At 44.4% G+C, this 14,168-nt stretch overlaps 1 protein-coding gene across 9 annotated transcripts in view; it reads left to right on the top strand.

Annotated features, from left to right (window-relative positions):
* fgfr3 (fibroblast growth factor receptor 3) overlaps positions 1-13,151 on the top strand; it is a 61,008-nt gene extending 47,857 nt beyond the window's left edge. For 4 of the 9 annotated variants that reach the window (XM_069535814.1, XM_069535806.1, XM_069535807.1 and 1 more), the window contains exons 9-18: positions 586-761; positions 3,582-3,730; positions 3,984-4,105; positions 4,208-4,318; positions 4,404-4,594; positions 5,017-5,139; positions 5,633-5,703; positions 8,089-8,226; positions 8,571-8,676; positions 9,737-13,151. In XM_069535814.1, coding sequence (XP_069391915.1) covers positions 586-761; positions 3,582-3,730; positions 3,984-4,105; positions 4,208-4,318; positions 4,404-4,594; positions 5,017-5,139; positions 5,633-5,703; positions 8,089-8,226; positions 8,571-8,676; positions 9,737-9,901 — 1,352 coding nt within the window. In that variant the 3' untranslated portion in view covers positions 9,902-13,151. The remainder of the gene's footprint in view (positions 1-585; positions 762-3,581; positions 3,731-3,983; positions 4,106-4,207; positions 4,319-4,403; positions 4,595-5,016; positions 5,140-5,632; positions 5,704-8,088; positions 8,227-8,570; positions 8,677-9,736) is intronic. The other 5 variants (XM_069535813.1, XM_069535810.1, XM_069535808.1 and 2 more) reach the window with 2 other exon arrangements.
* The last annotated feature ends 1,017 nt before the right edge of the window (positions 13,152-14,168 follow it).

Genomic DNA, 14,168 nt, shown 5'->3' with positions numbered 1-14,168 from the left:
GCACTCTTTATCTCTTCAAATGTTACAAACGCCATGAAACTGATTGTTCCTGTCGTGTTTTTCTCAGTGGCACAACATTCAACACTCGTTTTCAGACCGGATCATGAAGCATTATCGTAAAAATTGTTGCTTGTTAACACACTTTGAGCTCGTTGCAAATGCGTCATCGTCCCTTTAATTTACCAAATCAAACATCCAATCCAGCCTCCAGTGAAAGGCTCGTTTTAATCAGAGCAGATCGTCTGTTTTAAAGTCTCAAGGCTACGAGGCAATTTCAAGACATTTGTGTTTTCGGTATTCAACGCAGTAATTACCTCCGCTGGGAGACGCATATCACAGGTGCAATTACCTGCTGCAGGATAAACTACAAGTGATTACTGCCTCAACAGAGAGTTAATGCATTCTTTCATTGTACAAAGGCCAGTTTGTGATCTGCTTCTGTTTTGATTAATGACTCCCTGGAAATGAGAAAAGTGCTGCTGGGAAAAACAATAGTTATTAGGCGTGAATCCGATGTGCATATTTTGACCTGACGCTCAATGTGTGCAACCCCCTCCTCCTCCTCCTCCTCCTCCTCTTACGAAGCAGTGAGCCCAGAGAAGGAAGACTACTACGTCGACATCCTCATCTACGTGACGGGCTGCGTGCTCTTCATCCTCGCCGTGGTCATCGTCGTCCTCTGCCGCATGAGGATGACCACGCAGAAGACGCTGCCCACGCCGCCGGTGCAGAAGCTGTCGAAGTTCCCCCTCAAGAGACAGGTAACAGAAAGTAGATACAAGATTCGTACAAGACTTCCCCCCTCCCTTCTCTCTCTCTCTCCCTCTCTGTTAAAGTTTTAGCGTATGAACAGTTTTGGTCAAATCTGGTGACGTAGGTGACATTCCTGCAGAGGTCTGAAGACATTACAGGGATTACTGGGAATCCTCGAGTCTCTGGAACACCTTTTTTAATTTCCAGTTGTGTGTTCAAGTCGGGCAAGGCTCTGGAAAAATGTGAAACTTTACAGAAAACTTTTTTCGAGCCGTTTCTCACAAGCAAATAAAAACTGCAGCCGAGTTCAGATTATTGCAAAAAAAACAAAAAGAGAGAAGGGGCGAGATTATTAACTCAGGAAAGAACTTTGAATTAAAGGATCATGGAAAAATAGGGTAATATTTCTGCATCAGTGCCACAATAGGAAACCTGCAAAACAGTTTATATTTGCACGGTCTTCCTTTTCAACCTCCACAACGATGCATAAATAAATCCAGGAGGTCGTTGCGCGTCTATCCGACCCCGTAGCTCTCTGTCCCGTTGTCATGGCGACGTGGCGCGGACGCTGGAAGGCATCACGCTGGTGACATGTGTTCACATTTATCTTGGAGCGGATTCAGCTCTGGGATATTTATGCCCTCCTGCGACTGTCAGTGTTAGTTTTAGATTTCACTCTCTGTGTAACACACACTCGCCCCTCAACTGTTTGGAGAGGAACATAAAGTGGAGCAGCTGCATCGTCTGCAGAGCCCCGCGAGTCTCAAACCTCCGTCAGGTCTGAGTCAAATCCAACAGTTCACACAGGATACGAAAGCAGTAGGAAAATACTCCCATTCGCTTTCTTAAAGGGAGCGAAATGAGAGGATCGATACCATCTCATATGTCCGGCAGCAGGTTAGCTTAGCTTAGCACAATGACTGGAAACAGAGGGAAACAGCTAGCTTTGTCAACAACAACAAAATCTGCCCACCAAGTGATTCAACTCATCACGAATAATGCAAGAATAAATAATAATTAATTAATCAGTTATCTAGACTGTACATGAGAAATTCCTAACCTGCTCCATTGTGCAGCGCTATTCTCGTGCACGAAGTTGTTACCGTCCACGCAGACATTCAGACTTTGCAGTTGTGCAAAGTAAACGATAGCATCTGTGGATTCTGGTTCATTATCACTTACAGACTGAGAGACAAAGAAAAGACCTTTCACTTGTACGGCCAGATGATGATTCAAGGATTTAATTAACTCCCAGTTAACAGGACGGGAATCAGACCAATGTCCGACCATGTCCAAGGAGGAGAAGGTTCATCAAGGCCAGAATAAAGAAGTTTCATCTTCTCCATTATCCACCGTCGTTAACATAACCTTCATTTTCTCCTGTCTCCGGTTCACTCTCGTATATAAACTTCTCTCCGAGCTCCTGAGCTTCTGTGTCTCCCTCTGTGTCTTATATAATCATGAGGCAACTGTCAGGCTTCATTCTTTTGGTTTCATGTGAGACTTGTAATCACCAGACGGTTCATCTTGTGTTCACACTGTGGATCCGACGATGTCACGAATGTCTAAAATGCAGATGAGTCAGTCATTATCCTGCCGGGCTCCCGCTGTGTGCAGGACGCAGCTGCTCGGCACGAGGCCCCAACTTTCCAGCTTCCTAATTGAAGGGTTTGTGCTGCGCGAAATGCGAAGGCTGCATTTTTAGAAAACTGTTGCTTTAAAAAGTCGTGCAGTTAATTTCCTGGAAAACGTGCACTTGAGTTTAAAAACCGAAGTCGGGGTTCAGCTGGAGAACTTGTCGTGTTTCTGATTAGTCCCTGTTCCGTGTTATGTCAGGTAAAAATTTCATCTCTTGGAAGATGTTGTAATTTTATCCCCTAAATCTTTTCTATTCCTGCGAGCTGCGTACACATGCTCTTATAAGGTAGCGCAGGGAAAGGTCTTATTGCATTTTTCTGTAATCTTCGCTTCGTTTTTTGCAAAGCTAATCTCCTGCTTCTCTCCTTTCTTTTTCATAACTCTGAGTAAATCTCCCATAAACCTCCTGGCATGTTCCATCAGATATTACTTCTCATGCCTCAGAAACGGGTCCGGGGCTGTTTTTTTATTTATTTATTTTTGTTTTTGTTTGTTTGGGTTTTTTGTTTTTCAACATCCTTGTGGTTTTCTCATTTTTCCTCCGTTGGGAAGTTGAGGAGAGAAGTCTGGTAAGTGGACATGTTTGTTTCAGGACCCCACCCGAGGGGCCCGAGCCGCCACGCTCTGACACAAACAGATTCATCAGAAGCCTGGCGGGAGGGGGGGGAGGGGGGGAGGGGGAGGGGGGAGGGCCTCGGCTCGCCCCAGCACTCAGATAAATGGTGTGAGAGAGCGCCGAGCCCACAGGCTTCAGGTGGCGGCGCCACCGAGGTGGAAATGAAGCTCGCTGATGGATACAGACGTCCATTCCTCCTCGCCCACCTCTGCATCCCCCCCCCACCCTCCCCCTTCATTCGTCTTTGTTACCGCCCGCCCCCTCCTGCGTGCAGCCGCTGGTCGTCTGTTTGTAAAAGTCACCGCTGGTGTCGGAAGTCGGGCTGTTTGTCAGAGAAACTCTGAGAGGAGCTCTGACATTGGTCCTTTCAGTGTCACAGCACATTTTCAGTATGAGACGTCGTTCCTCTTACACTAAATTATATATTATATAATATTTACATTAAAAGGATTCAAGGCGAGAGATAAAGAAGCGTTTGTTTTATTCGTGTAGGTTTTTCTCTCTGTCTCTCTGTCGGAACACACGCCCCCTCCCTCCCTTCAGAGTCTATAACAGTTTGTCTTTTGCACCCAAGCAGGTGTCCTTGGATTCCAACTCCTCCATGAACTCCAACACGCCACTGGTCAGGATCGCCCGCCTGTCGTCCAGCGACGGGCCGATGCTGGCCAACGTGTCGGAGCTGGAACTTCCATCCGACCCCAAATGGGAGTTTCCCCGAACAAGGTGAGTAAACCACGTTAAATGTTCCTCCAATATTCACGCTGCCAAGCAACATAGAATTTCAGACCCGACAGATTCGCGCTGTCGTCCTTGTGCCGCGACGAGCTGTGAAATTCAATTCATCAAGGTCACCGTGATTATTGCACTTGACAAACAGATCTCATTTAACTGTGTGATGCAAAGAGGAATTAAATAACGCTCCTCCACGCTCACTGCAGCAGAAATTCCCTCGCTAATGAAATGGTTCTGGTTCCAGACTCACTCTGGGTAAACCTCTGGGCGAAGGCTGCTTCGGTCAGGTGGTGATGGCCGAGGCCGTCGGCATCGACAAGGAGAAACCCAACAAGCCGCTCACTGTTGCTGTGAAGATGCTGAAAGGTAAGTGGTCGTTGGGTTTGAGCTCCAGGGAATTGAACGTGTGACTGTGACGGAGAAGGGTTTCATTCTCTCTCTTTTTTCATTCTCTCTCTCTCGGTTCAGATGACGCCACGGATAAAGACTTGTCGGACCTGGTGTCGGAGATGGAGATGATGAAGATGATTGGAAAACACAAAAACATAATCAACCTGCTGGGAGCTTGCACGCAGGACGGTGAGGCCACGGAGGAGCAACGCAGAGGGGATCGAACAGTGGGTGACCGAACGAGTGCTGACGCTGTGATTTGTGTTGGCTGCAGGTCCCCTGTACGTCCTGGTGGAGTACGCTTCTAAAGGCAACCTGAGGGAGTACCTGCGGGCGCGGCGCCCCCCGGGCATGGACTACTCCTTCGACACCTGTAAGATCCCAGACGAGCAGCTCACGTTCAAAGACCTGGTGTCCTGCGCCTACCAGGTCGCCCGAGGCATGGAGTACCTCGCCTCGCAGAAGGTCAGCCGCCACCAACGACAGCACGTGCACTGTTTTATTTAGCCGGGGTCTCTGTCTGTGCACGGCGCCGACCATCCTCACAGCTTCAATTTAAACTTCATTAATGTCCTGAACGAAATAAAAAGACATGAGTAAGCTTTGAAAAGAACTTTCCCCCAAAAAATCTTTTAATAATAAAGTTTTAAGGGAGTGTTACATGCAGTAAATATTCTTTTACTTGACTTTAGATTACACTCTGCAGTGTTAAAGTGAATTTTAAGTGTCTGGACTCAATTTCAAGTGCTGTTTGGATTCAAGGTGAATATTTGTATTAAAGTTGGAGAAGGGGAAATGAAAGTTATCCGCCCGTGTCTGCGATTTACATCTGAGAATGTTTGTGCGTTGTTGATGTTTGTTTGATGCACTCGTCCTTCCTCCCTCAGTGCATCCACAGAGACCTGGCAGCCAGAAACGTCCTTGTGACGGAGGACAACGTTATGAAGATCGCAGACTTCGGCCTCGCCAGAGACGTGCACAATATAGACTACTACAAAAAGACCACCAACGTGAGTTCAGCGCTCGAACATGAAGGGAAGGCATCGACGAGAGCCGGGATCATTCTGCTTGTTCTGCAGTTTTTAAAATGAAAACTTTAACTCAAGTCTCTCGTTCTTTGGAGAAGTAGATTTTTGTTTTTTTTTTAACGGTGAGGGCAGAAGAGGAAAAACATATTTGAGACTGAAATTATGATGAATAATTAAGATTTTTCACACATGGGGGAAAAAAGCAATTAAACAAACATTAGTCATAATGATGCATTGCCAAGCGGGAACAGTCCAGAGAGCTTTATATTTATGCTCAGAGTGATATTAATGATTTGCCTGGAATGTTAAACACACTTCTACTTCACTATGTTAATATTTAGACCTCGATTGTTCATTTGTCGGGGATTTCTTATCCTGAGACTGTGTCTGGAGTTCAGGTCAGTCCGTGTAAGGTCGCTGTTTGCGCAGGATGGTTCTGCTGACCCGTGCGGTTCTGTTGTCTGTGTTGTTGCAGGGTCGTCTGCCCGTGAAATGGATGGCTCCGGAGGCTCTGTTCGACCGGGTCTACACGCACCAGAGCGACGTGTGAGTTTGCCCAAACCAACCGTCACATGCCAACTGTCCGCTGGCGTGGAGCTGCCGTACACCGGAGGAATCCGGGTGTTGAAATATCACGACCGAGCCTGTTAGCATCAAACGCTGCGTTCGTGCGTGTGAATATGGAAGCGTTTCCCTTTCCAAATTTCTGCCCCGCTCGCTGTCATCTGCGCTCTCCTGATAATCCCGAGCCTCCTGTGAATTCGCCGGCTCTGCATTCCTCGCCGCGTTTGTTCTCTAATCTCCCGACACGACATCAGAGAGAGACAGAAACGCAGCGGAGCCGCAGCATCGTCCTGTTGTTTTATCACTGTAAGTCCAACCTGCCCCAGAACAGAAGGCGATAAGAGGGTCAGAGGATTTATCAGGAGTTCCTTCAGGCTCTTATCCAACAACTATTCAAACGCACCTTTCCACGACCCCTGATTGCTCCCACGTTGGCTGCGATCAGGAGGAGAAAGGCGAGTCCGGCCGAGAAGTTGGCAGAGTTAGTCTGTCTTGTGGTAGCTGCACCCCCCCACCCCCCCACCCCCGCCCTGTCCCCAGCTCTGCCATCCAAATACGGGACCCTGTCAACACTGGATCACTGGTGTGATTACAGCAGACTGGGAACCGGCCGAGAGGAGAATCAGCCCGCTGTGTTATTTCAGCAGGTCTGGATTACAGAGTCAATCCTCCCGCCAACCCTCCTCCTCCTCCTCCTCCTCCTCCTCCTCCTTCATACAGTAGTCGCTCCGCAGCCAGTTTACTCTCACACACCCCGAGGGACTCTGACTTCTGACCCGTGATGGTTTTTTCATCGAGTAGATTACGCTCAAACAGGCTGAAACACACTAAAACAAATCTGGCGCTCGCACTCGCAGTCAGACGACGCGCAAAGAGCAGGAGGAACAAGTGAACACAACAACGACACCACGGCCCACACAGGCTGACATCACCGCTCCTGCAGCTCTGAGGCCGAGCTGGCAGCGAGGGGAACGCAGGATTCAATCAGTGCAGCTTCACACATTGTGTAGAGAAGCAGTTCACCTAGAAGTGACTTGTCATTTCAATTCATCAGTTCTCCAGACTGTGGAATTTTCCCTTTGCCAGCACCATGGAGGTTTATATACATATATATATATTTATATATAAAACGCGGTGCATGTGCGCTGCAGAACTCGTTGCTTTTCATTTCGGCGCCCGTGATTTCAGGTTGAAGCGGCGACAAAGTCTCATGCCTGTGATTTCTCCGTTTCACAGTAAAACCACTCCAGCGAATCCATTAATTTGTGTTTAACAAGGTTTTAATCCTGAAGTAGTTGCAGGACTGAAGCTCCTGTTATTCAGTCCTGGTACACGGGCCCATTCTTAAATGGAGGAAATACAGTGGTCATACTGGAAACCTCACGCAGCAGCTCTGCAGCAGACACGCTCCCTGTGTGACGCAGCAGATCAGCAATGCAGCGTTACGCACACACACGCAGCCAGAGTCCGTCTTCAAATGCGACCTCTGCAGGACGCAGCCCCTGAATTGTGATGTTCAGAAACAGTGACGCAGTCACGTGCGTTCACCTCCTGATTCTTAGCATCGCTGCCAGTCTCTCACTCTTGGTATTCAGACACGTGCTCAGCAGGTGACGCTTCAGTACAGATCGTTTCCTGAAACGTTCCTGAACCTGTTTCGGACTCTAAAGACCCGACTCGTTAACGAACAGATCACGGTGACGATAACGAGTCAGAGATCTGCTCAGTGTGGGAGGTTCCTCTCAGCTTCATCTGTCCTTCGCTGCGGTTTCCTCTTCTTTCCCTCTGAATTCTTGATGTCTCTCTTCCACCACAGTCCCCTCTCTCTCTCTCTTTCTCTCTCTCTCTCTCTCTCTCCCTCTCTCTCTTTGAATGTTTGGATGGCGGACTCGCACAGGCCCGGCCAGTAGCGGCTGTTTTCCAGCCTCTGGACCGGAGCGTGGATAATTAGATTAGGCTCGCTGGAGCACCGCGCTGAGAGGAGGGGTCTGATTCTGATTCACTGGACGAACAGCCCAACAATAGTCCGCTGGGTTAATAGACCGCCCATTATCTGATTACCTTCCCTCATCTTTTTAAACCTTTAGGAATAAATCAGCCCAGAGAGAGAGAGAGAGAGAGAGGAGTTGTCAGATTGGACAGCAGCTGGGCTTTTTACTGTAGAGACACTGTAATACGTTTTTCTATTCAGGTGTCGTTGTCGCTTTAGACCAGGCTTCGTGTTTCAGGAACAATTCTCCCTGAAACTTGCATGAAAGGCCACCTACATGAAAATAAAGGTTCTGGTCGTTTGACCTCTAATTTGTGTTCTTTGTGTATTGAGTCTGATTGTGTTTTTCCTTTGTGTGTGTGTGTGTGTGTGTGCAGGTGGTCCTATGGTGTGTTGTTGTGGGAGATCTTCACACTGGGAGGTTCTCCGTACCCAGGAATCCCAGTAGAAGAACTCTTCAAGCTGCTGAAGGAGGGACATCGGATGGACAAACCTGCAAACTGCACACATGAGCTGTAGGTGTCTCATCAGCTCGTCTGTGTTTACGAGGCTTTAAAAAAAAAAACCATCTTCTACAGTTTGATTCTTTAAGAGTTAATCATTTTTATGAGTTGGAAAAACAGTTGAGTCCGACCCAAAGAGGACGTCCGGGTCCGGATCAAACTGGAACATGGTTCTGGTCGTTTGCAGAGTGAAAACACACTTTCGCTCAATGTTAGATTATGTGTCAGGTTGCAAAGATCACAACATCCAACTAAATTTATATATATAGCAACAAAAAACACGACGGATCCGTGACTGATAAACATTCTAAGAAAGTGGACGATGTGCAGAGTAACCAGACTCGTGTGTGTTTCAGGTACATGATCATGAGGGAGTGCTGGCATGCGGTGCCATCGCAGAGACCGACCTTCAGACAGCTGGTAGAAGATCACGACCGGGTTTTATCAATGACCTCCACCGATGTAAGTCCCTCCCTCCCTCCCTCCCTCCCTCCCTCTCTCTCTCTCTCTCAGCTGCTCCTCACTGATAACACGCAAACAGCAGGAAACACAAAACCCTCAAGTTCACCTTGGTTTAAAGTTGCTCTGAACTTCACATGGCCTCGTGTAACGGGAGACGACTTTTCTAAGGGCGAACGCTTTTAAAATCAATTAACTGATAAATGGAGCTGCCTTTATTTTCCCTAACGAGCCTTGTGTCTCAGAGAAATGGAATATATGTGTCGTGTTGAGTGAGGAGGGGTTTTTTTTTTTTGATTGGACTGAAACAAAGCTGGCTCGACCTTCCTCCGTTCGATCAGAGGGAAGCGAAAGTGAATAAATTTGACCTCAACCACATTCTTTGGAAATACGAACAATGTTTTTCGCCAACAAAAACGGTTTCGGAGAAATAGTCACTGCGGCCCACAAGTTCACAAACAGTTGATTGTGGCGTCAGACGCTCGGTAGAGTTATCTAGTCGACGCATATTTATTTCATTGCATCTATTTGTCCACACGCCCACAAGGTCGAGATAAGACGAGAGCGATGTTTAAATGTTTCATAGGACGAGATTCAACCCTCAAAAGAGATTTATTTTACATTTTATAATATAATAATAATATATATAACGAGATAAAACTGAGGGACAGTTGTATTTGAACTTTAAAATGTACATTTTAATGTGAGACAATATATGTTTCTATTTAAAATGATTTCTTTTCAATTTTCTGCATTTGCACAAGTTAAAATCAAATAAAGGGGCAATGCAATGTCATTAAAATCCCCAAAAGGTTCATGCATAACATCTACATCTCTTATATATTATTAATACAATGTTCACAAAGTCAAAGAAATACAAATTATTGTTCTAATCTGACATTTAAATCCAATGATGACAGAGATCAGAGTGGATTTAAACATATTTTTGCTGTTTTGTAATCGAAAACACAGTGAAAGTATTTTGTTTTTCACCTAATTATGTGACCACAGAGGGGGACATGACAGTGACACCCAGTCTGACCTCTGACCTCTCCTCTGACAGGAGTACCTGGACCTGTCGGTGCCCTTCGAGCAGTACTCGCCCACCTGTCAGGACTCCAACAGCACCTGCTCCTCAGGGGACGACTCGGTGTTCGCCCACGACCCGCTGCCTGACGAGCCCTGTCTTCCCAAACAGCTTCCCAGTAACGGCGTGATCAGGACATAGAAGCCGAGCTGGGAGCGGAGGGTGGACGTTAACCTCCGCTCGCAGCTTGTGACTGATAATCACCTCTCACTGACTCCAGCTCCTCAAGATATGGAAACTCAGCATGCAATACTTCCACAGTGCTACAGCTCTTTGATTCGTCTTAAATGCGAGTCCTCCTCCTCCTCCTCCTCCTCCTCCTCCTCCTCCTCCTCCTCCCCGAGTGACTCTTTAAAACATTGAAGGATTATGTTTTGCCGTTGAACCTTGTTTGTGTTTTTCTTTTCACAAATGAAATTATATTTTTGTACTCAGGCCAGTCTTTTGTTACGGACAATCTGTGGGGTCAAACCATTCCGTGCCTACTCGGACAAGATACTAAAAAAAGGACGTAAGAGGAGGGAACGAAGGGAAGCTGGCGAACCGGTGGGCGAGGACCTCAAGATTTTTATCCTCTCGTCTGCGCGGAGCTCAGAGGAAATCTGATACCAGCAAACGATGGGACTCGTTCTTCCCGAGATCCTCAATAAGTCGCGTGAACGTTCACAGGAGGTGATCGGCATCAGAAGGAATCAGCTGAGCGAAAAACAGGCGTCTCCTCATGTCACAATTTTAGCATTCGGGGTAAAAAAAAAAAAAAAAAAACAGTTTTGTGATAATCGTGGAACAAATCCCTCATCGAATGTGAGGCGAACTTTCAGGGCCATTCAGTAATAAGTTCAGTACGGTTCAGAGGGTTTTTTTTTTTTTATGTATCTAGAAAATGATTTATTGTAAATATATAAATGCAAATATGTATCATATTGCTGTTCACAGCCGTGTACGTAAAAGACAAAAAATAACATTTTTTAAGATATTGTTTTAGGATGGAAGCATTGCAATCTAGAAGACACTGTCACGAACGTGTAAAACATTTAATCATTGAAAGTGGTACAGAAAAGGTTTATTTGAATAATTAACGTGTATATTTGTAAAGATATTTATAGACTTAACATGTGGTTCTTAAGTACGAAAGGTCTAGATTAGGGATTTTTAGTACTGTACGCAAAGATTTTTATTTCAATTTTTTTTTTTTTTTTTGTAACTTATTTTACAACAAAACTTCAGACGTCATTTTCACAACTGGTAACTCCTCTAGTTTTTGATCCATCCTTTTTTTTTTTTTTGGTTTGTTTACAGTTTTTTAAAAGAATGTATGACAGACGATGATTTTTCAGAGCGAGTGTGATCCGGTCGTCAGGAGGACGGTGAACCGACGGCTCCTGCTGAGAAGAGCTGGAGGTTTCCGCTGAGCTCCAACTCTGGTTTTTTTTTTTATTTTTTTTTTTTTAAAGTTGACGTTTGCAATATCGAAGCAACGATTGACTCTTGCTGGGCAAGAAATAGCAGCGCTTGGTGATTTGTACCACAGAGGCCTTTAGTACAACTGAAGTACTTAAAGACATATTGAGCAACAACAAGGAACAGCTGTGAATCAGAAGAAGCCTTCAGAGAAACTGAGAACCTGTGGAAGCTTTTCAAAATTAATTATCAGAGGGACTCGCTGTCTGGTCACTAGTTCGTTTATTTACTTGTGTAAAACATGTGCAATCAAAAATCCTCACTGTTGAAAAAAACTTAATGTCTATAGCATGTATGCTAGTGTACCTTTTGATAAATCCCACAATGCAACACTTCCCCTCCTCGAAAAAAAAAAAAAGTTGCTGCAACACATTAAATAATAAGCTAAATGATGAACTACTTTTCCCAGAATGCTTTTCGGCAGCTACCAGGGAACATTCTTGCATTCAGAAAAAACTGTGACTAAAATTTTTGCAACAATAGATTTTTAGAGGAAAATATTTTTAGAGGAAAATATTTTTTTAAAAAGAAAAGTAAAAGCAGCACTTTTGTACTGTTTTCAGCAGCAATGCATTCTGGGGTTTTGAACCCAATTAGAAAGTGGCTAAGACGAAAGATTCCCACAAAAATAATCGGGATGAGTTCTGTACGTGTCTGGTGGAGGTCTGTTTCTTTTCGAGGTTTTTCTGGAGGCTTCACGCTCGTCTGTTGTCACAGGAAAGGTCACAGGGTCAGTTCTCGTTCACACTCACAGTTGGAAACATCAGCTTGAAGGCAGAAGCTGTTATGTCCTTATGTGCTTGAGTGTTACTAAAAACAAACCTGCCCAGACGCTCGAGATGTTATCGCTGCTCTTTAGTATTAATACTGAAATGAAGGCACGCTGTGTGATCTGTCAGTTGCACAGCAAAAAGAAAATATATAGACAGTATGTAGAGATATATATATATATATATATGTATATATCAGTTTGTTTGAGGAGACTCTGAAGTCTGCGGAGGAAAGTGCCAAATTAGTCTTAAAAGTCTGTTAAATCGTTTATTCTCCAGATCTCTGAACCAAATTACTGCACCGTCGAATGTAGGCGGGCGGAGGTCACATGGTGCAGGGAAGGATCATGGGATTGCCAAATGGATATCTCCCCCCTTATATATATATATATATATATATGTATATATACATATATATATATATGCAGTCGTCTCTCCAGCTGACCCCAAAAAAATCCTGAGGGTTGAAATGTTTACAGAGTCTGTGTTTAGCAAAGTCTCGAAAGGGAAAGCGACGTTCACGTGTCATCGAAGGGTTCACACACGATTCACCCGCTGCTAAACGGAAAGACTTCACTGTGCAACGGCCTTTTTCCAGTGTAAATACAATACTTGATGAAATCCACCCCAGTATTTGAAGTACTTATATGCATCTAGATAAAATATCTATATTCCACAATGGGATTTGTTTGTGTTTTTCAGCACCAGATTTTGTACTTTTCATGTATTTACACTCCGAAGCGAGGCCCCTGGAAAGTGAGAGGTTGCACAAACTTCATGTTTTTCCTGTTTTCAGTAGTTTTGGCCCAAATCTATGAAGTGCCTGGAATAATTTAGCGAACAAAAAGGAGATTAATTGATTGATTTCGATCATGTTTTGAATGTATGATTGCAAAAAAGAACCCATCGTTTATTTGAAAAGTAGTTCTCACTAAAAGCAGGTTGTTCATGTTTTGCCTGATTTTATTTCTTTTTCTCTTTTTTTTTTTTGTCGAGTGAACAACGGCACTTGTGTAAAGGTTGGATGGATCTAATGAAACGTGTTTTGTTTTATTTATTCTTCCATGCTGGGTAAAAGCTTTCCCTATGGTGAGAGTATTTTTATTCATAGCTATCTGCTTTTCAGTGTTGTTTTTCATTAAAGAGCCAGAAGATGATGATGACAATGATGCAGAGTAGTTATTTTACACTGATGCTCCACGGATTTTATTTGGACGCCGTCCCTGATCTTTTTTCCTTTTTTTTTGTGTCTGTATCGAGCTTTTAACTCTGGAACTAACGGCCTCTGTCTCTAACGTTCACTTTTAAAATGGATGTGTTGTTTCTAACATTCGCCTGATAGCTAAACTGAACGGTTACTGCATGACGCCAAAGCTGGATATCCAGAATGAAAACGAGAATATCATTGTTCCTGATGTCCATCGTGAAAATATAAATCATAGAAACACTTTATTTTTTTCTCCGTTAGTCACCTTCGCTCTTCATTATTAAAGCAACACTTCACAAAAACTGCTAAAAGCTAATTTAGCTATTTCACTTTTAAAATGACAAATCTTTCCAAAATATTAAGTGATAACGGTAAAAATCATAATCAATCATATGTAAGACCGAGCGAACATCACAGTGTCCGATAAACGCTAATAAACAACAGTTTCTTTCCATTTTTAAACAAGTTCACTCCACATTTACCGTTTGCAATCCAAGATAATTCTCCGTTTTCATTATTAAAACATTCGTAGAGGATCCACGATGCTTTTGTGTCTTGTTTGTTTAACTCACTTACTTTTCAAATTGGAAGCTAAGTAGCCTAGCTTGCACATTTTAGCGTTTAACCTTCAACAAAAAAAAAAACTACTGAACCGATTTCCACATAATGTCGGCGTGGCCTCAGCAGGGAGGGATTTTTTTTTACTGTATGTACAGTCGCACATCGGCCTTCACTCATCTGTCGTCTCCGCTCTGACTGACTTATTTATTCTCTACTCTGTGAAAACAAAAAGAAAATCAGGAACGCAGATGAAGCTGGGCGGAGCGCGGCGTTATCTCGGCTTCCTCCGGCGTCTGGGAAAATAGATTCACTGCTTTCACGTTTTTGCTTATTTCATTTTTCAGGGTGACATGTTTTTTTTTAATTCTTTTCTTCCGCACAGCTCTCATTCATCCCGTTTGCATTCTGT

Source organism: Paralichthys olivaceus, chromosome 12 (assembly GCF_024713975.1).
Source record: "Paralichthys olivaceus isolate ysfri-2021 chromosome 12, ASM2471397v2, whole genome shotgun sequence".
Lineage (NCBI taxonomy): Eukaryota > Metazoa > Chordata > Actinopteri > Pleuronectiformes > Paralichthyidae > Paralichthys > Paralichthys olivaceus.
Note: the sequence above shows the minus strand (reverse complement) of the source record. Positions and strands in the feature narration are given on the sequence as shown.